Source organism: Melospiza georgiana, chromosome 5 (genome assembly GCF_028018845.1).
Source record: "Melospiza georgiana isolate bMelGeo1 chromosome 5, bMelGeo1.pri, whole genome shotgun sequence".
Lineage (NCBI taxonomy): Eukaryota > Metazoa > Chordata > Aves > Passeriformes > Passerellidae > Melospiza > Melospiza georgiana.
The window spans coordinates 25,365,355-25,392,588 of NC_080434.1; the positions used below are offsets into that span (position 1 = coordinate 25,365,355).

Consider the following 27,234-nt stretch of genomic DNA (forward strand, 5'->3'; position numbering starts at 1 on the left):
TGGCTAAAGAACCACTACATTTTCTCTAAGTTATAGCAGAATTAGAGAAAAGAGACCTGTTCTGTTTCCACCCTGCATCCCCAGAGTGGAGATTAATTGTGTGGTGACTTTTACTTTGTGGAAGCTTTTTCTCACTTAATTAATTTCCTCAGTGTAGCAAACCCATATGATTTTTGTAATAGTGATTGTAGTTTTCCCTGGATTTTACCATGGAGAAATGTATTCAGAATTTACTCTGTGGAAAGAGCTGTCTGCAGAAACTCATGGTGCCCTTCTAACACTGTAATCCTAGGCAGCCCAGGGAAATTTAGGGAGAATTTCAGGATGGAAAAGTGCTGCTAGTTCTGTTAAATCCTATTAAAAAGCCATACATGGAGAAATGAAGTTTAAACAAGGCTTGGGGAAGCTGCTTCAGAGAAAAATTGTTGTTTTATGTAGTCTTTATTCTTACCATTAAAGCTGCTTTTGTTTTGTTGCAGACTTGTATTGTAAAACTTGTCAGGAAAGAATAAGAAAGTAGTGAAATGATCCAAGCCCTGAATGAATGCCTTTAAGGTTATAATTTCAATTTCTTCAGTTGATTTTCCCTGGCAGAACTGTAAGGAAAGCCAGGGAAAGGTATTAAGTACCAGAAAATCCATAGTGCTAAAGCCAAGCAGATATTTGCAAGTATCCCCTAAATTTTGCTGATGAGCATGATTTTGCTCATGCTATTTTGTTAGTAGATATTTCTAGAATAGATGGCATCTGATGATGATTATTCTAGAACAAGTGACATACCTATACATGTGTGTGTGCATGGACATTTTAAACATCTGTCTCTGTAGGTAACAGTGGGATTTACTACACTCATTTCTGGTTGCTCCTCTGGGGCTCTGGAACTGATGTCTGCTAATAGGGAATTTCAGGATGTCTTGTTTCAAATGCTGGTTTAAATAAAATGAAAAAAAAAAAAAAGAAAATAAGAAAGCAGCAGCAGCAGCAACACAGGACATCACGCTAGCAGATTAAATATAGGCATGGCTTACAGAGCCATTGTTTTCACTCCTGCTAAATAAGCCAGCACACTTCAGATGGAATGCCACTTGACCTTTTGTGTCTGGCCGCTCCGTGGCTGTATTTAACTGCAGCAGGGAGGACACATTTCCCCCTGGAACTGTCCCCTGCTGATATGAGGATCGCTGCTGCCGGGGCTCAGCATGCTGCAGAGGCAGAGCCGGGACCCCGCGGCCCAGGGAGCAGCTCTGCCCATGGCTCACAATGACTCTCGCTCCTTCCTCAACCTGTCCCAGCTGGTGCTCTCTGCTGGCCAAATCAAACCATCGCCGGCGCTCAAGCATTCGAAAATCACCTACTTTGAAGTAGAGATTGTTGATGTGCAGAGCAAGAGGCAGATCTGCATTGTGGACAAGGTGAGTGCGTTATCCCAGCGCGCTGGGGCTGCGCCTGGCTCGCATGGTGCCGCTCTGCCTTCGGCGCGCTGTGGTCCTGCTCTGTAGTGGAAGTACTTTCATTCCTTTCTCTGGGAGTCACCAAGAATTCCTTGTGAGTCATAACCCCGGGCTGCTCTTCCCCAGCATTTTTACAAATAATCCTGCACTGGTTTGTTTTAGACCTCTTGGAAGCTCTGTGGGCTCGAAGTTCCGTCCCTGGGCTGACTCTTGACACTTAGATCACAGTGTCTATTTCAGAGCACGACACTTAAACATCTGTTTCAGAATGGACACTCATTTTTAATGCGTTTGTAAAGCCTACCATCTCTGCAAAACTATGAGTGCTTGCTGGTACCTAAATGTACTCAGCTCTGCCCTGCTTATTAGACTGGCTGGACCTGGAAATTTAAACAAATTTTCATTTAAAACAAGACAGTCTTAGCTAAAAGACCGCTAAAAGAGGTGTTTTGAATTTCTGTTTGGTTTGTTTGTTTGTTTTAATATGTGAGTAAAATATAAACTACAGCCAAATTACATAAATAGGATGAGAAGACTGGGTAGAATGGAAGTTCATGAACTCATAAAAAACAGCTAAAAGCGCTTCATAAATATTTTCATCACAGTTTTCATGAGTCATTGTCCCTCAGTGAAAGAGTTAGTCTCTTTCATGCCTTGAAAATGGGAATCCCAATCTATTTAGCCTATGGAGTTTTCAGTAAATTAGTGGTGTTTTCTGACTTAATGTTTCTCTAGAAAAAAAAATCCCTTATCCTCATTGGCAACAGCTGGAACAGGTAGATAAGTTTGCTTCAAATGTTCAATTGCATGCCTTTGAAATATGCAGGGTAGAATACTACCAGATTTCCAGTGTTCTTGGTAATTTAAAGGGTGATTTTGCAATTTGTGTCCCTAGTTAAAGGTAAATGTCTCATTTCTTAATTCTTAATGGGGCAAAATAATTTTTGCTATTTTTTCTAACCTAGCCAAAGAGGAAACATGCACAAAATGGTCAAAAAAATAAGATTACTATTAATAACAATTCTGATGGTAGCGTTCACATTACTTTATTGAATGATATTTACACAGTTGTTAGTTTATCTACATACATTTAGAATTGGGTTTTGATCAAAAGAAAGACAAATCTGTTTCTTATCTTGGGCTTTCCTATAATAGCATTAAAATACATGTAGTACAGAAACAGCATTAGGCAGAGAGCCACGTTTCAGGAATCCTTCCATGCTGCTGGGATGATGCCAGACCTGTGTTTTAATCTTTATTCTGAGTTTTTCTGACCCTGAAGATTTTCTACACCTGCTCCAAACCATGGACTCTGCCCCTGTAGTGGTGAAAAGAGAGACATGAGTGGTAATTGCTAAGTACTCTTTATTCAGAGGTAAAATACACACAGGGTAGCAGCTGCAAGTCTCTGCTCAGAAACAGAAATATATGTTCAATTTTTAAAAACCCAGAAGTATGGGTTTTTAAAAAAATATTTTTGGCACAGTATCAAGGAATTGGTACAGGTACAGTACAAGGCTGAGATTTCCAAGACTGCCTAAGGAATTTGGTTTCTGAATGCTCATTCACCTGGCTGTTTAAGTCACTTTATTTGCTGTGATAATCTCTAAGCCAACCCTGAAGTTTCAGAAGTTGAGTTCCTTGCTTTCATGAACACTTGTTAGTATTGGTGAACTTAATTTCAGTTGGTTGTTAGAGCAAACAAGACACTGGTGTACTGGATTATGCATCATTTTCTGTTTAATTAAATATAACTGGTACAGGCCCAACAGGACACTTCTAATGCCTGTTTCCTGTTTGTGAGATGGTTATGATTAACTTAATTTCTTGGGTTTGCATGTAATTACTGCTTACCAGAAGAGGAGAGAATAGGAACCATAGATTTTAAAATGCATGTATTTAGACTCTTATTGCATATTGTTAGTCGTTCAAAATATTATAATTTAGCAAATGCATTTGTAATATTCTCAGATTAATAAATCTGAAGGGGAAAATTTTATTATAATGGCAGAGAGAAGAATCCCTTCTTTCTCCACCCAACAGAAACTCAGGCAGAGTGACTCAATGCTTAAGGCTCTGTGATTAAACACCAGGAGCTGCTTCCAAGAGGTTGAGTTTCTCTGAGATCCTTGCATGTGCCTGTGAATCCCATTCAGATTAATGGGAGCTCTGTAAAGTCTGCAAAATTATGGTACATTTAACTACTTCTGGCATTTAGCAAGAAATATTTTCCTGTCCTCAATGCAGTATCAGGAATTTATAAAAGGTGAGTTTGGCTGTTTCATTTTGAGAAATCATTTGGCATCAATCCAAAAGTTTTGAATCTGGCACAATTAATTCTCTGAATTAATTATCCATTTAAAAAGGAAAAATAGCATTATTTCCTTTTGTTCTCTTTCCTATCTTATTTTTTTGAAGAATCACTCACATATATTAAATGGTTATTATAAGTTCTTGGTTGTCCTTAACTTCAAGGAACAGAATAAATACGTATTTGTTTTTTAAGCCTTTAAAACACACTCACATCATATTGCAGGCTTTTCCACAACAGGAAAGACAGAAAAAATAATGAAAGAAGCAGAAGAAGAGAGAAATCCCAGAGATTTTGGTCTCATAGTCATCTCCTGCAGGAGCTGGGTTTGGAGGAAAATGACCTAATCTTGCAAAACTTAAATTCACTTGAGTCAGCAACAGTGGCAGCTTATTTTGCACATGCAAGCTGTGAACATGAAATTCTTTATAGGAGTACAATTTCTTTTATTTAATATTGTCAGCCTGCTCTGGGGACTTTCTCTGCTATGGCTATGACATTATGCAAGTAGCTTGATGCACATGAGCTTTTCCTGTGAGTTACTTAAAGAATTTAGAAGAGAAATAATAGCAGTGTGAGATCCTTTCCCCAGATTTGCTCTTGAAATTAATTCTGAGGTGATGTGCCATGGAGGAGAGGCTTCTGATTTTGGAGGATGGGGAGGAATCACAAACCAGCTTCAGGTTTTTTTATTTCCCCAGTTATCCTACAAAATGTCCCCAAACTAGGGGAAGTCTCCAAGTAGGGAAAGTTATTAAAACTTAGGCTACAACTGTCCTTAAAAGCAGTGTATAAATGCTTAGAGGAGGTGTCTTGGGACAAGGCACTGAAGTTTTGAGGAGGTGTACAGTCAGCTTGCTGCTCCACACGCTGCCCATGGCAGGACAAGAGTTCAGGTGTCAGGGCCACTTTTCAGGACACCATCCTGGGTTTTCCTTCTTTTTTCCCCACTCCCCAGAGAGGCAGATCCAGAAGAGGATGTTTCTGAGCAGAAAGGCTCTTACCCAAGCAGCCAAAGGCAAAGGCCTCTCAAGAGCTGTTGCCTGAAAGCCACAATTAGAAAAATTTAGCCAAGAAATTTGGCCCATATTTTGACAGTCAAGGGATGGTAAGCAGGAGTTGAGTGTCTTGTGGGCCAGCATTCAGCTCTTTGCCATGCACAGCAATACTGCATTTGTGTGAAGATATTCTGTAGCTGAAACATGAAACATACATGTTTCTTGCTCAATGAGTGAAAGAAGTATTTAGCAAGGAATAAACCTCTTCTTTGGTCAGTGTAAAAAAGCAGGTGAGCCTGGATAATCAAAAGTCCCTTTCTTCCTCACAATTTATTAATTTGTATGGATGAAATTCCTATTTCTGTGTAAAGAGGAAAGCATGTAATTAATGATTTCTTGAAAGAAATATTTTTCATTAAAAAACATCACAAAATGTCTAAGGATTTTGGCTTCTGTGTTGCTCCCAAAAAGCCACAGAAAACAGCAGAACACGCAAAAATCATCAAGTCTTATAAATGAAAGAAAGCAATTCCTTTTTGTACTTTTTAACAAATAACCCACATTTTTTTTGCCACCCACAACTTATGAAAAATACATGGCTACTCAAAAACTGTTTCCCTCATACATTGTTCCAAAAACCTGATGTAGGTTGGTTTTAAAATTATTGATGTGCAGTGATTTGATTTACAAACGCTGTTAAAGCAACTCATAACTGTTTCTTTTATAGCATTCATTGTATAATATTTTTTTCTTCAAATTAACTTGTAGTAAAATGTATTTTCCCACAAACATAGTGCAATGTAATTAACTTTGCATGAGTTGCTTTTAGGGCAGGAAATGTTACACAGTACAGTTTTTACAGAATAAATCACCTCTGGAAAAACCAGCAGAGAAAGCTTTTTCCCATCAAAAGCCTCAGAGCTCAGTAGTTTTTTGCTGCACGATTTTGCAAGTTAAGCTGTAAACAGAGGTGCAAACTCAGGTGTTGGCTGCTGTGCAGTGACCTCCACCCTTTTCAGAACACTTCCCAAGGCCTGCAGAAGAGATCTTTCTTCTTCAGATGTGCAGGAGGAGCGTCTTTCCTTGATGTGTTGCAAAAATAATGAAGGCTACTTTCCTACTGCTCCTGAAGCCAGCTCTCCATCCTCCACCCAGTGCCTTCTCCCACTGGAATGTCTTTGTACAACCCAGTCAGTGATAATTGAACATTTATGGCTCACAGTACACACTGGAGGAACTTCTAGCTGTATGTTTGTGAGCTGTAGGCATTGTTTGCTGTGCAATGCCTGCGATGAATGTCATGGGAATATTGTTATTTTTAGGGAATTAAAACGCCCTTGCACACAAGTCTATGCATCAACCCAGTCACTTGCACAAACTCACCACTTCTTGCAGTTAAATATTACAGTGTGTATATCACTGCATCTTTTGCCAAAGGTGAATTAGGGCTTTTTCTGATTGCTCTGAAAGGCCTGTTTTTCTCTGAAGGGGTTATAAGCTTTTTGTTTGTTTCTGTTTTGTTTTGATTTGTTTGTTTGTTTGGAAAGCACCTGAAGCAGCAGTGTGCTTGTACCTGCATGCTATGGCTTAACAGTGCAATGAATTTCCACTGGCATATCAGCAAAGCCATTTGCATGCAGAAATGCTGTCTCTGGTATCAGAAATCTCTAACTCTTGCCTGTGGGTTGCTGCCCTGTCACAGAAAGGGAGCAGCCGAGGAGAACAGTCATCTCTTTTGCACAGTCAGCTCTAGCAAATAAAAATAACTCCTCACATCATGGCTTGGAGGTTAGACATACCACATTCATTTTAGTGAGCGAGTGCAGTCATTAAAGCAGGCAATGAAACCCTGCGAAGGAGCTCTCTGCAGCACCAGAACATTGCCTCCAATGTCAGCTTCTTCCCATTAGCCTCATTCTAGGGAAGTAAAGGAAAGAAGTCCTTTCCCAGGAAAGAGATTAATACCTTCATGGCCATTTTAAGTATTTTCCCCTTAAATCTTTCACTTCTAATATTTCACTTCAGAGGACTGTATATTCTTCTCTGTGCAGAGCGAGCAGAACCTGTGACCATCCACAGCGGTCTCATTTCATGTTGAGGATTTTTATAATAATTTTTCTCATTAAAGCAATCTCTCATTAATGGTGTGCCACCTCTGATGCCAGAGATGTCAAAAGGGGCTGAATAACCAGCTGTGTCCAAGTAGGGGCTTCCATAGTGAGACATGGATGCTGAGTCCCACATAGCAGCAATTCCCACAGCAAAATGGCTGAAGGGACACAGACACAAAACCAGCAGGATGTGGGCTTATTGCTGTGGAAAACCTCTTTTTTTAGCTTCCTTTTGGAAGGAGGATTTCATGGTGACTTGTGTCTTTCACTGAACATTTTCATAGCATCCAGCACAACGGGGATCTGGCCCCTGCTGGGGTACACTGAGAAAAAGTGCATTTATAAAATATGTGTCTTTTCTTGCCTGTAAGCTGTGACTCTTATGACCAGCCCACAGTGCTGGAAGTGATGGCAGTAGTATTTTCCTCCTCAGTTATTACTTATACTTGGTGAAGTAGGTAAACATATTCAAATTCTGTTGTAGCAATGCATGACACTTATTTCTTCCTGCTCTGCTAGAAATTCACATAATTTTAATGTCAATATAGATATGGATGGCTTCAGATGAAAAGAGGCAACTATACATATTACTTTTTGCTTGCTGTGAGATGGCTTTTTAAATGGAATACCTGGAGAAATGGCCTTTGATTTTTCTACAAGAGAGAGACTGGGGAGGGGAGAAGCTGGTAACTAGGGCATTTAGCATTTGCAAAGGGATAATTTAAAGAATTACAGAAGCTGCAACAGATGACTAATGCTTCAGCTGATTCCAATCAAAGCTTAGAAGTGCCTTTAAATGACAGATTTTATACGTCTCTTATTTTAGATAAAAAAGTCTAAGCCTGGGGGAAGAAATAAAGAAGCAAATATAATAAATATTAAAAAAAATTAAAGTTGCATTCAAAGTTGAGCAAAAACAAGAGTGAATTTGTGAGACACTGATGATGCTCCAAGTCCTCCTGAGCATTCTGGCCAGCAGAAAAGCCAGCTATGCCACGAGAACAGTGAATATTGCCAAAACTGCATCTGTGGAGACAGATTCCGAGCCAGTGTGGAAATGTCCTCTTTCCCACCAAAGTTATGACATTTTACCCCAGCCACACATTTGCCTTATTGCATCAGAGATAATTCAGAGATTATTGCAAATTATAAAGGTACTGGAGCAAGACAAGACCTTAGGGAGCAGTAGGTGTTTTATTGGTCTAACAGTTAACAGCACAGCCCATGATGGAAAGTTAGGTGCATAATGGCATCTCTTACAGGCATTATCAGCATTAAAATACTCCTGCAAATGATTTATTGCTCCATCAGAACATGCTTCAGGTCCTTTCTGAAATCCAGTGTGTGATTCTTCACAAAGCACCTGAGCCATGCAGTCATGGGTCTGTAAATACCCAGCAGTTCATGTTAATGCTATTTTTGTATCTGCCTGTGTTTAAGCAATTTTGGATTTTAAAAAGTCCTTAAAATGTGAGCTTTTCTTCCTTAGCAGCTACATTTCTTGTGCTTCAAAAGAACAAATTGTGGCAATCAGAGGACCTCTACCAGAAGCACAGCAAGCACTTGGTATTGAACAATGAAAAGTACTTGGATTTCTAACAGACCTGATGCTGCCTGGCTGTTCTCATATACCACCCTCACTTCCCATTCCTTTCTGCTGCTTCTCAGCTTCCAACTCCCCTCCATGGACCTGCTTTATTACCCCTCCTCACTTTTTTTCCCAAATTATATTCTTCTGTGATTTTTCTTTTCAATTGGTTGATCTTTTGACTTTTTTTTTTTTTTTACTTCATGCAGCTCCCCAAATAGATTGTGACCATCTTGTGCCAAATATTGGTTGAGTTTCTTGGGTGACTTCTTGATTTTTGGTTTTAGCATTTTGTGTAGATATAAAAAAGCAAACAAAAATCTATACTGCTATTTGATAGAAAAGGGAAGACAAATTCAGAGGTTCTACATCTCAGCCATATGCTTTATCTGTGCTAGAACTGGCAATCAAAATCCCAACAAAAAACATAAACACCATCCTATGCCTCACTTTATTCCTGAGAAGTATGGGCCAAAACTAGTGCTTATTATTCTTGATTATTTATACTTTGTTCAACAAAGCAGTACTATATTTATTTCTAATAAAATATTATAATTTTTTAAAAGTTTATTTTATTATTTGTGGTTTATATTACTTTATTTTTGTCAACAATTTTGGTTTTAAGTGCATATCCCAAATGTTGTTTTCTTTGAAAATGACAGTGGAAAAAAATGAGTCCTGAATTTTTGATGAGGTAGAATTTGGGAAAGATTACATTACAAATTAGTTTTGAAATATTTCAATCTGTTATGACACAATAAATATTTCAAGTTCAATTTATTTTACAACTTAATAGTGCATTTATTTGCATATTATTTCCTATTGGATTATTTTCAATGACATGAGAGCCATGTGTTGTATTATTTTGCGCTATCATCATCGATATGTCATAAAATAATGCAGAAATAATGAAAGTTCGATACAGATGAGAAATAAAAAGTAATGAATATAACACAAAAAAAATGATTTTCCAGCATGGGCCAGAAGCAGATTTTTTTATAAATTTTTATTCAATTTTTAACATTTGAAGTCAACACAAATTTACACATCCAGAAAAATTCTATTTCCCTGGTAGAAAAGTGTTGTGACAGAGGCTTCCTGACAGGTTCTGCTGTTCAGCTGCTGAGGTGAACAATAACCTTACTCAGCTCCCCTTAATGAAAGGTCACAGGGCATGGGGATGTACCAGTCTTGTCAGATTTGCTCAGAAATAGGTGTGCATGTTGAAGTCTGCATGCCTTCTCTCTGCTAATGAATCACATTCTCTTTACTTCCACTCTCATCTTTGGCAGAGAGAGAAAAAGCTCTTTTTGGTGTCTGACACTTTTTCAGGCAGTTTCTTGCAAAGACAGAAGTTTTTTTTTGTTTTTTTTTTTTTTTTGTTTTGTTTTTTTTTTTTTTTTTGTTTTTTTTTTTTTTTTAAATAGAAATACCCAGCTAGCCGCACAAAAACAATAAATTATTTTTTGAGACAAACTTGGCTGGTGTAAATTGACATGACTGCACGCAGCAAGCATGTGGCTCTGTGTATTCTTAGCTAATTTGGCCCATAATCACTGGAAATATTAGTCAGTCAGTCAGATTATCTCATATGCCAAGGTTCATGTGACCAGATAATAAATAATCTGGAAGATTGCTCAGTGAGACAGCCCTGTGCTGACGTCCGTGTGCTGGAAAGCACCTCAGCCTGAGCCGTAATTTGGAATATCTGCTGCTTCTGGAAGGTCTGGGCTGTTTGGTAGCCACTTCACTGCAGCCTGCTGAGTAAAATACTGGGCTCTAGATAAAGCCTTTGTGTAGCTGCTGACAGCACTTGTCTCTATGTAGGTACCTCTACGTCATGCCCATGGTGAGCTCATTTATTTATATCTCCTTGGGCATGACCAGCACACTGGTTCACCAAGAGAGCTGTGTGGGACACTCTGGGAAAGGTTAAAACAAAACAGTGCCCAATTTTTAATTCTGGCTTTGAAAACTGACAATAAGAAGGAGCAAATCTGATCTAGAAGTCAAATTCACAAAGCACACAGATCAGCTAGAACAGGTGTTTTTCTAATTAACTTTCTGTGGAATGCTGCTGGTTTTTTATAATACAGCATGGTCCCAAAGCAAGGACAGGGTGCAAAAGCAGTAATGATGAAGTATTTGTTGAGTGCTGAATTTGGAAATTACCTGGCTTTCCCATTAGCTGGTTATCTGTCTTGCAGCCAGATCCTCAGCTGCAATAGACTGATGTCACCCTTTTGAACAAATTTACTCTGGCTGAAGATGGGGCAGTGGTTAATGAGCAACTGGAGTGGGAGAATTTCTGAATTTCTGCAATTATGGAAAATGCCTGTTACAAAGTAGGTGACTCAGCAGTGCAGTGGTGCTGACATGTCCCAAAGAGAAAAAGGTATTCAGGGAGAAATGTTGAATGAAAGATTATTTATTTGCTGAAATTGTATTACTCAAATTTTTATTGATATTCTGCTGACCTCTGACCCCTACAATAATCCTTTAGTGCAAGAACTGTGTGAGGCAATTACATACAGACCACCTGACTTGGCATAGCTCCTTGACTTACAAATGTGAAATTGGTATGAAAATGGATAACTATCTGATTACCTTGCACTCACAAAAGGCAGCATTAAGTTCCCTTAATATCTTCCACTTAGTGCTCTTCAGTCCTAGTATAAAATACTAACATGGTATTTTAAATCTTAAAAAGAAATGTGGTGCTTTGTGCATTGGTGTCTGAAGGAAGAATAGAACTGGTATGGATGACCCAGAAGGTCCTTTAATTCTGGAATTCCTGTAAATGAAAAGTTTACTTCCATTTGCTTGAAATGGAAAAGTAAAAGTTTTCTGGCTGTGAAAGTACAGGAAAACCAGGATCTGACATTTTGAAATAATATTTTTCTGAATGAAAAGTGCAATGACTGCAATCCACAGCTGTAAAATATGCATTTATTCATAACATTTTTTTTAAAAGAAAGTAGTCTTGAACCTTACACAGGATAGTCACTTACTGGAAAGTTGTCTACACTTGAAATCAGGTGTTAGACTACAAGTGAAGAAGTTGTAGGGAAAAGCTGGCTTGACCATCAGATTGTAGAAGATACATACCAAATAAGAGCAGAAATCCATCCTACTTTGAACAAACTAAGGGTGGTCTCCCACTCTGGTTTGCCTTTGCATATTTGTAAAGTGCTGAAATAGAGGAAAGAAAGGGTTATAACACTTTCAGACATGATTCAAAAGAATGAAAGGAGAGTAAGACTAATAATTACAGTGAAATATTCCAGGATGTTTTATTCAGTTAGCACAAAGGGTAATAAGAACAGATGCTTTCCCAGTCCTTACAACCCCTTACCTTGTATTGATGTACAATGAAAAGAACAAAAGATAATTAATGGTCTACGAAGAGGACACTCTTAGTAGTAAGCTGGTGTCTCAGCATCCATCTTCTCCTTGATCAATATTGGAAACTATAACTTCACTGGTTGTTTTATGAGGTCTTTAGAAAAGGACACAGAATTATCAAGACCATAAAAAAATGTATTTCATTCTTTTGTGGCTATAACCTCATTATTCTGCCTGGGAAAGGACACTGCGATTCTTCTGTGTCACAGCCCATTCTGAAGGGGGAAAGTATTTGTGTTATTCTTCAGCTGGCAACCTGTGTAGTTTGTCTTGAGTGGAAGGGTCCTTTGGAAGGCAGCTGGCTGGTATAAAACAAGTGTCCTGCTGCCCTCCTGGCTGGATGTGAGCTCCATGCCTTCCCAGTGTCCCTGCAGCCTGTGTGGAGCCGAGCAGAACTGCCAGACCATGACTCTCCAGCCCAGCACATCTCTGCCCATGGGCTGGCAGGGCTTAAAGCAGCTCTGGCCCAAAGCAGCTTGGATGTGGCCAGGCACAGCAGGGTCCTGCTAATGAGCTCTGCCTCGCTCAGGGATGTGCAGGGCACGGCCCTTGCAGTTGGGAATGCTGTGTGGTGCTCCAGGGCACACTCACCCAATCCTGGGCTGCAGCAGGACACTGCAGGCTCTTGGTACCTTCTAAACACCTGAGGCATGTAGGTGGTGCCACAAGTGGACCTAAAACATGAGCTTGGATTAATTTTTAATATAGCTGAAGTTAGGTGATGTGAGCCCCGTTGCTGCCATAGCAGTATTTAGAGTGGAGAAAGGACTGATTGTCCCAGGATGAAAAAAAGGGAGAGGGATGTAAAGGTAGAGCTGCTAACAAGGGCCTGGCTAGACATTTTGAACAGATTGAGGGCAGCTCTGCCCTGAAGTCAAAACATACTCAGGAGAGCTAGAGATGGAGACCTGGCTCTGTTTTGAGCAAGCACTGCTCTTTAAGTGTGCTAAGCTTTACAGTTTTTCAGCTTTCCTTGCCTCAATGGGTTGATCAGCTCTCCAGAGCATGGCTTGGCCCTAGCTACTCTATCCCAGAACCTGTCACAGTGAGGTGCTGATCTGTAGGGATGCAGGCCCTGCAGCAATGTGGCCTATGCTGCATTTAGAGAGCCAGCTCATCCTCCATCAGAGCGGAAAAAACCATTCCCCCTGTCCTTCAGCTGGCAGTGCCAGCCCTGTGTACCTGCACATCTGCCCATGCTAGGACACATGACAGATTTGGGTCTGCAGGCTTGTATGCTGAATAGGGGCTGCCAGCTAACAGCTTGCACCCATACCTGGTGGATTCTGGGCTCCAGGCCTCACAGGTGTGAGATTACAAAGAGTGAGAAAGCAATTTCAGACATTTTTAGAGAACATAACTCCCCCAAGTCCACAGATGTTGCACACCTGATAGGAAAAATACAGAGAGACTATGGGAGATGTGCTGTTCTACTGGGTGTTGCATTGCTCAAGTGCCAAGTGCAAAAATTACAGATAAAATATTTTCTTTCCTTTTTAAACAAAGAAAGATAAAATGGCTTCTTCTATTATTTCGTGTAGCTAGGAAGAAAAGGGTCTCCAAGGGCAGTGACTCTCGCCTGGCCTAATACAGTTCAGCATGGTTTGGATCAATATGGGTGTTGGGGACAGGGAAAAAGGATAATCCTTGGTTTCAAGGAGTCTAGGCCTTGATTTGGGTGGAGCTGGCATTGCTTAGCAGCCACATCAAAGAGAAAAGATAGGGTTTAAGCAGAGGTTCATTTACAGCAGTTTCTGTAAATGCCCAGTGAAACCTTCTGTAAATGTGGAAAATAAAGTGTTCTCATCTAAACCCAAGATAAAACTTAGAAAAGATCTGTACTTTACTAAAAGTAAAGCACCTTTTAGCACAGGTGTCATTTTACATCTTTAGATCACTGACATCTGTATTGAGGTTTCTGCCTGTTCATATTACTGGAAGCAAGTTGGGTTACTCATAACTACTAAAAGCACACACACTGTATATTTGTGTGGGGTGTCAAAATACATAAAAGTAAACTTTTCTTTCTGCACTGATTTGTTGCTTTAGAGTCAGCAATTTTATTTTGTTGCATCAGTAATTCTCCAAACTCTGTCTTTTCAACAAAACAGCCTATATTAAGGTGCTAAATGACCTCTACTAGGAGAATTTCTTATATTCTTCTCCACTTGTTTGCATGGTTATTGTCACAATCCACTAATAAGTAGCTCACCATGCTACTTCCTCAGGAGTCCCACTGCCTTTCCTTGTGAACAAAGGCAAATCCAAGTATTTTGCTCTAGTAAATTCTAAACGTGTTTCTCAGGTAATTTGTACCAAAGTATATTAAGAAATCAATATATATACTAAAATAGAGCTTAAAAAGCCTCCAGACTGCCCTCTAAAACTGTGATACTGAAATTGCTTCAGTGCACATGAACAAAAGCATGCAGAAGCAAACTCATTTCAGGCAGAAAGGACAGAACCTACCACTTTTGCTACTGCCCCCTCCAGAGAACCCTTTCATGTCCCTAGGACATGGACCTCAGCATGCTTGAACCTAACATTAAAGCTAAACCCCCTTCAAGTTTTCCCACTAGTTTGATCTAGGGGGCAATTACTGCATCAAGCAGGGCCAGCAGCTTTCCCTCTTGACCCTTGTGATTTTACCCCTCCATCGACCAAGCAGAGGTGGTCCAGTTGATGTATAATTCAAATTTGGACAATCCTTAATGACATACCAACATGTGAAAACAAATTTGCTGGTTTTTTTTTTCATTTTAGCCCGAAGGACTTGCAGACAAATTTAAGCATCTCTTCATTGGAGGGGTGGAGAAGGACCCCAAAGTAAAGAAGGAAGAAGAATTAATCTGCATGCATTTTGCTTTCTTTTCCAGGTACCTCCAGCATCTACCGTTCTTGATGTGAAACACAAATTCCACAAAGCATGTAAGTACTATGGTTACCAGGCTGGAGACATGGTTACAGGCATTTTGCTTAGAGAAATTGTCAAATTTATTTTTCAGGAATCTCACACAAAAGCTGAGAGTGGCCTGACAGCTCCAGAGCTCAATAAGGACTGTTTTTGAACTAAGGTTCTATTGTAGCTGTTGCAGATGGGAGAGACTGGAAGGAGAGAACTGCATAATTTATCACTGCCAATGCATGAGGGGCAGTAGTTTTTATCTTGTTTTTAACATTACATAGTGTCATTTCAAGGCCAGTACTGCATTTCTTCTCCCAGTGTTATATTAGATAAACTTGAGTAACAATAGACTGCTTCATGGTGGTCATAAACTGACCATGTGGACCAGAAAGCTGCTGTCGTGGGGAACATGAGCTCAGAGTGATTAAATAACATCTGGATTTAGGTTAGATATACAGAAGAAATTCTTTCTGGTGAGGGAGGCAAAGCTCTGGCACAGGCTGCCCAGAGAAGCTGTGGAGGTCTTGTCCCTGGAAGGGTTGAAATCCAGGTTGAATGGGGCACTGAGCAACCTGGTCCAGTGGGTGGCATCTTAGATACTGAGCTTTCATTATTTCTACAAAAAAAGGGGTGTGCTCAACTAAAGGCTAGATGCCTTTTACAGGAAAAAAATAAAAAAGGGTTGTCAGCCACTAATATGCTTGAGTTCAGAGTAGGGTAAGTAGAAAAAGCATTATGCTTCTCCTGTGTCCTTATAACTTTATAAAACACTAAAGCTTAAGGCATCTGTGGTTGCACACGGGTTCAGCTGATGAAGTGAAAGGCTGTTAACCTGACTGCTCCAAAGTTACTTATTTTCCCTCCCTGTAAGGGCCTGTAAAATACAAAATGGCAAAAGTTCAAAAGCCACACCGCTGAATATGAAAAGATCGAGTGCAGAAGTTTTAATATTTCAATAAGAGTATGTCCTCCCATTAGTTTGTCAAATGCAGTGCACTTCTGCCTAGAATCTCTTAAATCAATTGAAACTGGGTTTATATTGATGCAGTTTAAATCAGTAGGAGAACACTGGCACAGAGGTTTATGCCAATATAACTGTAATGAGGTTTTTAATGGATTTGTGCTAAAATGATGTGAGATTGTGCATAAGCCATTTTAATGGCACCTGTTTTGATATTAAGAGGCATCTTACTCCTCTAGTGCCTCCATTGATGTAAGTGCAGCTGAGTATAAAGTAAGACAATAAGCATAGAAGAAAGCACAGCATACATCATGAACCAAACCTCTGTCTGTGCAGTGTGTTACAGCACATGGAAGGGCTGGCAAGTGCCTTCAATGCTTTTTAAATTCTCATTTTTTACGTCAGTTCATCCCATTCCCGGGAGTACACTGTATCAGTGTCCTGTGTCCCTTCTCAGTTCAGCTCATTGCTTTGATCTCTCTTTTCCAGTTCAGCCTGGATGTTGTTGTCTCATGAGGTTCCCCCCCCCACTCCTCCTTTCCCAGTTGCAAAGATCAAACCTTCACTTTTTTCTCTTTGTGTGGTTAGTGGGATGACAGCTAATAGAATGCAGTTCTCTTAGGCAAGGGCTGAGAAGGGGCTGAAGCTGATCTGTGGCTGCCTTTGGTTAGCATGCTATTTTGTACTGGCTCATGCATTCATTTCTGTCACTTTGTGTGTGCCAGACTCACATGTTCCCCTATAATCTCTCATTAAAACACTCTCCTACGCACACCCCCTTGCAGTCTCCCTGGCCTTGTACATTCTCCTTTGATCACCCATGCAATTAAGCTTTCTCCTCAGCTGGTATCTTGTCAGCCCTTCAGTGAGAGGAACCCCTGTGCAGCAATTTCACAAGAGTCATCTCTGTCACTGATCAGGTTTTCCTGCCTGATTCAAGAAAGGAGGAAAGAGACTGAATTATGAATTGCAGCACAAGCTATAAGTCATTAAAATAAAAGAAATGGGATGCAAGTGACACTTGCCATCTTACTGATAAGCAGTTTCTAAGTTAGTCAAATATTAGTTTGGATGTGTGTTTACACAAAAGGTAGAATATGGATTTAGAAGTCCAGGAATAAACACTGAAATACTCCTCAGCCCTCATTTCAGCAAAACTGTCTCTTCTGAAAGAGCCCCAGAAAGGCCTAACCTTGTGCTTTTTGTGGTGTTGAGTTCAGGGGCACAATCCCAGTTTTATTGCTGGAGATTCAGGGATCTCAGTGGAGAATAACCATTTAAGACAAAGTTCTATTTTCATGGGAATTCAAAGGCTCTGTCCAGATTGAAGCTGTTTTTAATCATCCCCCAGCTGCTGTAGCCACTGCCCATGGGAGGGATGGGCAGCAGCCACTGGGGCCAGCCTGGCACAGCAGATTCCCTGCTGCAGCCCCCTGCAGCCATCAGCTCCACAGGATGGAGCTTTCTGGAACAGATGTTAGAGCCAGGCTGTCATGCTTAATAGCAAACATCACACCTGCCCACCATGGATCTGTCTAATCCTTTTTAAACCTACTTACAGTTTTTGACCTCAGCAAAATCCTCTGGGAAGGAGTTCCACAGCATAAGCCTGTTGTGGAGAAATGTCTACACTTTTACAGCTTGATGTTTTCTGGCTGAAATTGAGTGGCAGCTGTGTCAGGGTATCACTGGCCACGGTGCTGAGCTGTCTGAGGCACGGTGCCATGCACTAGGAGATTTTACTAGAATTTTCCTCATTCCTTTGGCTAGCTGGCAGAGATGGAACCAAGCCAAAAACTGAGTGTATAAGAAAAAAGTCTCTTGACCCATTTTCTCAGTTGCTTATAATGAGTTAGCTACCTGGCATTTTCTTTATCTATACAGATTATGTTTTTGATGGAGGAAGAAATATCTTGTAGGCTCAACTTCCTGAGCTCTTGTCCTTGGCAATAACTTTTCACCTTTAATTTATTTTTATCTTTGCAAAATGTATTGGACTGCTGGGGGAGGAAATCTTACAGATAGAAAATGAAAAACTGTAATAATAATGCTAATTCAAGTATCACATAACTAAAATAAAATACTCCTAGAACACCTAATATATAATATAGTGGTGTCAGTGATCATTAAATATTTTCAAGGTCACTGCATGAAAGTTGCTGAAAAAGCTCTTGAAAGAAGAGGAAGGACTGAAAGGAAATGGGGAAATAAGATCTCAGCAGTGCTGTAACACACTGATAGAGGCAAGCTCCTGCTCAAGGGGGACAGCACAGCTGCAGATACATTTTGAAGCCAGAAGGGTGAGCATGGGAAGGCCAGAAATGGCCCTCTAGGCAGGAGGAGCAGGCAGGGAAAGGAGGAAGCCTGGTGATGGGTGGAAGGAAAAAGGGAAGTCCAAGAGAAAACATCATGCCAAGGGCATCCTGGTCCTCAGAGGGAAATATAGTGCTCAGGGAATAAGGAACATCTATGCTAACAGAAGTTATATAGGGCATTTAAAATAAGCAATATCAATGAAAGCAAATCATAAAGACAGGAATTGTCAGTAGATGGCACTCAAGAATAAACAGCATAATTTCTGAACAATATGAAACTTTAGAACCCTGCTATACCATCTTATAACTGCTCCTTACAGGTATTTCTGTAGTGATCCTGGGAGCCATGTTCCCTGGAATGCTGCTGCTATATTCTCTGTTGCTTTTCTCTAGAGAGAGGACAAGGAAAAAGTGTAAATCATTCTTCATGAGGGGACCAATCTCTCTTCCAGCCTCCTCCTTACAGTAGGGCAGTGTGTTAGGAGTCATCTGCCAGGTTTTGCCTACTGCTCTCATCCTGCATGTTTCCCAGAAGCCACAGGAGAACTGGCAGCCCTGCAGATCCCATCACCCATCAGTAGTGTTCAGGCAGTGCTCAGCAGGGAGAGCAGCGTTTTAAAATCAACAGGTCCCTGTTCACCTAGAACCCTGAAACACATCTTCACAACACAGAACAGGGGAAGTCGAGCTGACAGGGTGAAGAGCAAGGAGGAGAATCCCTCATTACTTAAAAATCACAAGGCAGGCTTTGTGAGCACAGGTCAAGGCACAAGAAGTAGTAAAAACAATTATTTAGTGGAGGAAGTCCTCTTTCTTTCCTCCTTTCTAAAAAGGCTGCTAAGGGTTTTCATGCCCTGAATGTGCAACTTTCCTGGTTTTTATGACACCTGAGAAGTCAGGTGCACCTAGCAGTAGGATTTCAATAGCAAGGGCACCAGAAATAACTGGATTTTGCCAGGCCTGAGCTGACACACAAGAGAGAGATGCAGAGCTGTTGCTGGAAAGGATGGCTGTACTGCATCCCGTAATTCCCTTCTGGAGGCTGGCTGTGATGTTAAACTGCCAGGCTCAGAGAGGTGAGGGAGGATGCTGTGGGGATTAGTCATTAAGAGCAGTACCAGGGAGAGCAGTGACTGCTAAGCCAGTCCTTGCCTGGCGGCTCTGTGTAATCAGGACTGTCTGATAACACAGTCTTGCTGAGAACCTGCACTTCCTCTGATTCCTCCACGCTGTCTATTACAGCTGGATTCTCAGGTTGCAGAAAGTTAATGAAATCTGTCAATTTTGATGCCTGGAGAGACTCATGTGCCTGATGAATACATCTGCTGGGGACTCAGAGAAGCTGAATGATGCTATTTATGGCTCAGCAAAACTGACTTCATAGTCCTGGCCTGTCAATCAGCCATGTGTTTCACAAACCAAAGAGACCCAAATAAGTTATATCTAGGGCACAGAGCCTTCCACAGGGATCTTTCTTCTGTCCTATATTAGGAGATCAGGCTTTGAGAAAGTCAAAATGCTTGAAAGAGGGCAATGATCTGATCCCACCATGAGTCGCCTTGAGCTGGACGCACTCCCTGGACAGAAAGGCAGCTACAAAGTCTATAGCTTTTATCAGATCTCAAACTCCTTCCTCCCTGATTGTGTCCTAAGTAGCTCACACTAGCCCAGAATCCATATATGAAGGAGTTTTCCAGAGGACAGACAATGTCCTGCTGTGCAGTGCCTGATTGCAGAGCTCAGAGGCCCAGCATTACATCCCCAGTATGGATTCTCAGAGCACATTGGGTTGGCAGTCACATCCAGGTATTGTTCTCCATAAATTCTCCCCTCTCTGCATTCATAACAGCTCAACTGGAAACCACACAACGAAGGCAAATGGCTGGGGATGGGCAGTTCTTACAAATGGGCCCTAAGAAGGACAGTGATTTCATCAGTGTAAATTGCTCATTCATCTGGGTTGACTTTGTAAATGGAAATTACTAGATTAGGAGGAAACACGGTATTTATTTAATCCTATATTTATAATTTATTTTTCTTTTGTCTTAGTCACAGAGCAGAGATCAATAGGATGGCAGCTCCTGATGAATTTCAGTATCCCTCAAATGACACAATTCTAAGATCTTTTTACTTCTCTATACCTGTCAATACAACCCAGTTTATTAGAAACTCCTTGAATTTCTTGTTTCTGCTACTGTGAGGCTTATATCTTCTGGAATTCTTTACTTTTTGCTCTCCAGCTCTAAGCACAAAGTAAGCAACAGCTCCTGCCACAAAACTCAAACTGGTTGCTACCCTCTTCCTTCCCAGCTCACAATCAGAGATCTCAGCCATGAGTAAATTGCTTCCTGCCTGTGCAGCATTATCAGAGTTCTTGCCTCAGGATGGGGTTTTAGTCACAAAACCAGCCTGTCCAGCAGTTTAATTTCTATCCTGTGCAGGGAGAAGCATCAGGAGGACGACCTCCTCTCAGCTTATTTGTGACATATCTGTGCAATTCTCTCCACACAAAATACAGGAGTCTGTCTGCTGATACAGATTCATGTGACCTGAATTGATGGCTTGGCTGTCAAAATAATTGAATTGAATGGGATTTTTTTTCACTCCTTTGCAACAGCCAGTCAGGAAATGAGAATGGCATCATTGACCTAACACTGTTAAAAGAAAGGAGAAGCCAAACTGAGTTAACCTCATGATTTTAATCTTCAGAGTGAATGAAGGTTTACCTTATACTCAGGCACCACACACCCAACACCCCATTCTGTGTTGGAATTTCAGAGAAAATTATTCTGGAATTGTTCCAAAAGGGACAGACAATGCATGGAGCCCATGGCATATGCCCTCCAGAAGGTTCTGTGCATTTCACAGACACTATTGTGCATCCTGAGCTGTGGTCATAAGCCTCCCATTCAAGCCCAACTCATGTCTCTGGTCACTGCCAAGGCCCAGATTTTGCATTTGGACATTTCTAGCTGGGCTGCTGAGACAACAACAGTGAGAGTGAGCACCAGACCAGGCATCTGCAAGCTCATTTCTCTGCTGAGCACTTGAACCTCACTATAAGTTGTGGAGAAAGAGATAATGCAGCAGTCTGAAAAGCATCTGATCAGGTACCCATGAGGTTTTGCTTTCTGAAATACATACACAGTTGCAACAATATTTTATTATTTAATTTGGAAACTATGGTGGAGGTTTGGCTCGCCAAGTTGATTTAGAAGCAGGGCACAGGGAACTTTAAATAAGACTTTCAGAGACAGATGTTTAAAGCATTCTGGTCTTCAAAAGAGAATCATAAAAGCTAGAAAGTCCCCTGGGACTTTTGAAGTCTCCTGATTAGCACTGAAATAAATGTGATGTTTAAGACTTAGGTCTTTAAGACTTGACCAATAGGAGTTATGCTATTGACAGGGGTGAGTTGTGTGCTAGACACTTTCTTCCTTTTAAGCTTCATTTTCTCATCTATAAAATAAGAATAATTAACCTGCCTTTCTTCCACCTTGGGATCTTTTGTCTCTTTTGGCTGTGATCCCATAAGAAACACTTGGGACAAAGAAAGACTTAAATATATGTTTAATGACCTATTGAACCAGAGGGAGTAAGGTGCATAAAACACAAAAGCCAGGATTCATTAAAGCTTTATAGAAATTAGATGACCTTCAGAAAACCAGCAATAATCAGCAATGGAAAAAGTGAAGATCAAATCAAGAAGTTTAATGAAAATTCACATTATTTCTCTTGGTTTTTTTTGACAGCTGCTGCATCTGATGTTATTGCATTTCATTAGCAAGATTACAGATATCATTTCAGATGAGTAACATAATAAAAGAAAAGGCAGAAAATCTATTGAGATGTAGCTTGAAGCAGAACTGTCCCCCCTGCTCTCTGGGATATTGTTCCCAGCTGAGATTTACAGGGCTCCAACAATGCATCACAAATGACATCCTATGTAAACAATTGGAGAACAAATGTGAGATGCTATTTAAATGCCTCATTAAGGGAAGGAAATTTCATAGCTACATTCTTTGCTTTTCTTGATTTTACAGTAGATTTAATTGACAGATCTAGATGAAAAACATCCAAATTTGTTTACCAGAATTGCCTGTTATTATTTACAATGTGTCTTATATTAGTGCCTATGGTGCAACTGAAAAATTACAGTAGGAGGCCCTATGGAAGTAATCCAGACCCCAGGAATATCCAGTCTTGAGGAATTAAAGCCTACCCAACTGTTAACAGAAGATGCCAAAGTAGTTTTGGGTTTAAAACTGCTCCTACACCAATTTAAACTCAGATATTAATGTTTTTTGTCTGAAGAACAAACTCGTTTCCAGTGTTAACCTGGTGTTCACCAGCAGACTCGTGGGCTTTATGTTCGTTCAAGGAACTCAGGACGCTAAAAGTCCCAGTGGGCCTTCATCAGTGTGAAAAGAATCTCATGTCCATTAATAAGAGAGATGTCTGTTGGTTAAGGCAGGGTCAGGGTCACCTGAGGCTGTGGATGTGCTCTGCATCTACATCAGGTTTTTCACAGGAGTCCCTGCACTTTTGAACACCTAAGCTGGCACGTGGCTTTACAAAGAGCTGCTTGGAATGGATGTTCATGAAATGTCCCAGGAATTCTTGTGAAAGGCAGGCACTGGATAACAGGGGAGGAAGTGAATCTCCTCACCAGAGTGAGAGGAACCTACCTCCCTGAAAAACCTGTGAGAACAAGAGAAATAAATGACAAGTCCTGTGGTGTCATCTCTGCTAGGCAGGCTAGAGAAGAGGCAGCAGCTTCAGCTTCTAAGTTCAGACTTTCCCCCAGGTCTTCTCTTCCTCATGGATTCCCTGGATGTGCTTTTGCAGCCCTTCCCTTCTGTGGGGCCAAGAGCTGTGCTGTAGCAAGCAGCTGCAATTCCAGGGGTAGGGTCAGGTGAGCACAAGAGCAAGGGGGGCTGTTCAGAACCTCACGTGGAAGATCTCACCCTGTGATAGTGGCTTGTTTTGTGTTTGTTTAGACACAAGCACTCTCTCATATTGGTAGCCCATTTCTGTCTTTATTTTCTTATTTGTGCATGGTGGGAAAGCAACCCTAAGAACAACCAAAATAAGAAAGCTTTCAAACAAAATTTGGTATTTGCAACTGTTTCAAGTTAATGAAAGCAATGCATCAAAGACAAGAAGGTGAACAAATGATTCACAGGAAAAATAATGTAGCAGAGTTTTGCCTCTTTCTAAATTGTCCCCAATCGCAATGATATTGAATATATTTGCTGTTGAAAATTACTCACTGCTGAAACAAATGATGTGTGAGTTGTACTGGAACAATGTATGTTGCTCTGGTTTAAATACATACTAATGGAAGGCAATATTTTTTTTATGTTCTGCCATTAGACTTCAAGTTCAGAGTGCACAAACAGCCTGGATGAGCTCTGTCTGTCCCATTTACAGAGGGGAGGCAGCAGAGGTGCTCAGAGGCCATGAAGTGTTTGCCATATAGATTGGGATGAGACATCATCCCTCAGATATGAGAATGAAAACTCACCAAGCAGTGTCACCACAATCAAATCCCTTATGGGCTGTGTCTGTAAAGCTGTGGAAAAGTACTTTGCTGATCAACTTTTAGGCTGGGAAAGGCCTCTGAGGTCATTGCATCCAACCTTTGACTGATCACCACCTTGTCAGCTAGACCACAGCACTGAGTGCCATGTTCTGTTGTTTCTTGAGCACCTCCAGGGATGGTGACTCCTCCACCTTCCTGGGCAGTCCATTGCAATGTTTAGAACACTTTCCATGAAGGAATTCCTCCTGATGTCCAGCCTGAACCTCCCCAGGCTCAGCTTGAGGATATGTCCTCTCATCCTGGCACTGGCTGCCTTGGGGAAGAGCCTGACCCCCACCTTCCTACCACCTCTTTCAGGGAGTTGTAGAGAGTGATAAGATCCCCTCAAGCTTCACAGCAGTGCTTCTGAGGCACAAAAGCCTTTCCACAGCCTAAATAAAGTGGTGGGAGGGGGAAATTAAACCAGCCCTAATGAGCTTCTCCCAGGAAGGACAGTAGAACATGACAGCCTCTGGCTCCCATGCTAGTGTCTTATCTGCTGCCAGAGCAGGGCAGATCTCTGCTGCCTTTTTCTCATTGCTCCTGGAGAAATTACAGTTTAGCCCTGTTCTTAGAGGGGATTAATTTTCAGTGTGGTGAATTTACCAATGAATTTATGAGAAGTTAATTTGTTCTCAGGACGAAATCGTGTCAATTCAAATGTGCTCAGTTAATTGTTGATGGCATTGGTGTGGCCATTAGATACAAAACCCACATTGCTTTGGGGGTCAGTAAGGGAAAGCATCCTGATTAGCTCCGTGGCTGGAGAGAGCAATATCCCTTGGACAGTCAATATTGAAAGAAAATTATACTTAATTAGCATACTTTATTAGCTAATTGACTGTGGAATGCTTTTAAAGAAACAGCTAGAGCCTGGGGTAGGATTCTTCCCAGTACATCAGCAGGGAAGGCACAAATGAGATTTTGAGCCATCTTTCCTGTATCAGCTGTGATTGCTGGACCACTGTGTACTTTCTGATGCTGGAACATAAAACCAGCAGGGGCACAGTCCTGCTGTAGCCTTTGTTGGCACTGAAATGCATTCAGGCAGCATGCAAACAGCACTGGGTTGAAACACTGACCTCACCAGTTCCCTCCTCTCTGTCCCTCTTGCAGCTCTGTGGAGAGCTGCTACCTAATCAGCAGCAGTGCTGATTGCAGCAGCAGCCACACCAGAGCTTTGTGCAGGGAGGGAGCAGTGATAACTGTGTTATCAGTGCCCTGAAGCACAGCATATCCACAACACTGCAAGGCACAGCACTGTTTGTTCCCCCAGAACCTGGCATGGGATGAGCAGGAACAAAGGTTTTAAAAGGAACATTTTAAGACAGGCCTTAATAGCTGACTGCCTGTGTTTCCTGAGGCCACAAGGGTGGACAGATACCTGTGTTTAAATGCTCTGCTTTGCTGCCAGTGAAAACCTTGTCTGGGCTGGCAGCTCCACACCAGCAGAGATAGTTGAGCATTTATGGGTTGAGATAGACAGCGAGTGATTCCATAAACCTCCAAATATTAAGCTGTGTTTTTTAGAAATCCCATGCCAAATTATGGGCAAGAAGATAGAGAAGGATCTTTTTCAGCCCTGAAACACATACTTAGTTGGGCAAATGTGTGTTTCTTAATGTGCAATTTCTCAGTTTGTGTTGCCCTTTGTGTGAAGGCTTCATTGATAAAGCTTATATTTAGGAAGAGAATCCTGCTCAGATACTCACAGTCTCTGATACCTGAACAATTATCTTTGTTATCCTTTCCAGACCTGGGAAGATGGGAGACTCAAAGGCAAACACAACTACCAGAATACAGATCCTCACTTGGCATACATTACTCATCTCTCTTTTAATTGGGGCTGGCATTTCAGAGCCAGAACATGACTGTCTGTGACGATGAAGCAAACCCAGCTCTGTCACAGTGCACAGGTGACAGACACAGCCCTCCCTGGCCCAAGGACTGCCCAAACCCACTGGGCAGAGCCCAGCTGCTCTGGCCAGCCCCTGCCACCCTGCAGCGTGTGAGTTTGTCACAGTGAGGGCAGCCCTGCAGTGCCACTGCCTCATGCTGTCCCTGCTCAGCTCCTCCTCACCTCCCCGCTCTGATGAAGGGCAGCCCCCCACAGAAAAGTTCCTTCCAGCTCCAGGCTTGTCAGAGCACCTATTTTCTTGTTTCTTTGTATTCTGGTCTGTGGCTGTTATTAATGGAATAGAAGGTGAGCCTCATTCCCTTTCCCTTCCTTTGCCCACGCACATTAATTTAAATGCAAATTCACTCAGAAAGATCAAAATTAATTATGCTTTCTGCAGCAGGCTACATGGAAAATGGAAATGCACAGGGCTGGCTTTTCCCTTTTCTCCTTGATTTTTTGGAAGTGCAAAGAAAAAACAATGCAGAAAAATATTAACATATGCATCTGAATGTTGCATGCTTGGTTGTTTTTTTTCCCTGATGTTTTTTGCTCATCTGAAATTCCACAGTTGCTTTCATTTACAAACTGTTTCAGAAGGAATATTGAAAGGTTAATCTCAGTGACATAAACTGACATCCAAATGACAAATAATATTTTGTTTACTACTAATAAGAATCAATCTCCATTAAGGAAAACTATGCTGACTCTTAAGAAATGTGTCCATTATTGCCTGATCAGAATATAGCTGAAGTATGAGACTTTAATTTTTTTTTCAGTGGAGGAAAAAAAAAAAGGCATGGGGGGGTTTTATGTTCCTCAACAAGTTCAGGCATTTGTAGAAGTTTTTTTAATGAAAATGCAGTCGAGTAAATTTGGGACTCAAGGTGCAGTGCAGAGTCCTACAGGCTGGAGCTTCACATCTGGGCACAGTCACAGCAGCTGAACTGCTCCCAGGAACCAACATATGGACAAGGCTATCATTTTGGGAAAGAAAGGCAAAATTCTGACCTTTTTTTTAAGGGGAATGGGTGCAGGAGTTATGTGCATTGTGCTATAGAGACATTGGGTATGCTCTGAGAAACCTTCTGGACCAGTCTCTGTGAGGCTTCAGTGGAGCTGCCAGGGTGACTGGCACATGGCTTTATGAAGGAAAAATAGGTGGTCACAGATTTTAAACACTGAAGGCCAATGGGAACAATGAAATGAACAGGTAAAGCAGAAGCATTTAGCCAGATATTCACTGGGGTGGGCTTCACTTGCTCAGTAGTCTGTGGGAAGGGCATGCTGTCCTGCTCTGGGCCAGAGCCTGTCCTTAGCACTTGGCCAGTGTGTCTGGAGACACCAGCTCAGCCAGATCACTGCCTGCTCTCCCCCAGCCAGCACTGTGCTTGTAGCTTGATGAATTCAAGCACTGCAAAAACCAGAGGAAAGAAATGGATGCTTATGATCAAATAGCTAATTTTTCAAGTTCCACATGCCATTAAGAAAGTGCTTTTTTGTGTCCCCATAGCAACTAGAGTTCAAGGTGCCTTTGTAAAACACATGGCCAAAGATCTTCCCTGGAAAGCTTACAAGTGAAACAAATCAGAGAGAATATTCAGAGAAAAAAGCTGACAAAGAAAAGGGATTTATCCCCAGCTCTGGAGCCATTAAAACCAACATCCATTTCAGTACTCTGCTGAGATTTTACTGAACACTGGATCTA

General features: G+C 41.3%; 1 protein-coding gene and 1 long non-coding RNA gene across 2 annotated transcripts in view; one reads left to right on the top strand and one right to left on the bottom strand.

Moving 5' to 3' along the window:
- Positions 1-1,199: 1,199 nt before the first annotated feature.
- TECRL (trans-2,3-enoyl-CoA reductase like) overlaps positions 1,200-27,234 on the top strand; it is a 57,136-nt gene continuing 31,101 nt past the window's right edge. The window contains exons 1-2 of the mRNA XM_058024745.1: positions 1,200-1,412; positions 14,741-14,792. Coding sequence (XP_057880728.1) covers positions 1,200-1,412; positions 14,741-14,792 — 265 coding nt within the window. The remainder of the gene's footprint in view (positions 1,413-14,740; positions 14,793-27,234) is intronic.
- On the bottom strand, positions 2,471-11,645 carry LOC131083787 (uncharacterized). Its single transcript, XR_009114478.1, has 2 exons — positions 11,568-11,645; positions 2,471-2,769 (listed from the first exon to the last, which is right to left on the bottom strand). It is a non-coding gene; the product is annotated as an uncharacterized LOC131083787 (long non-coding RNA).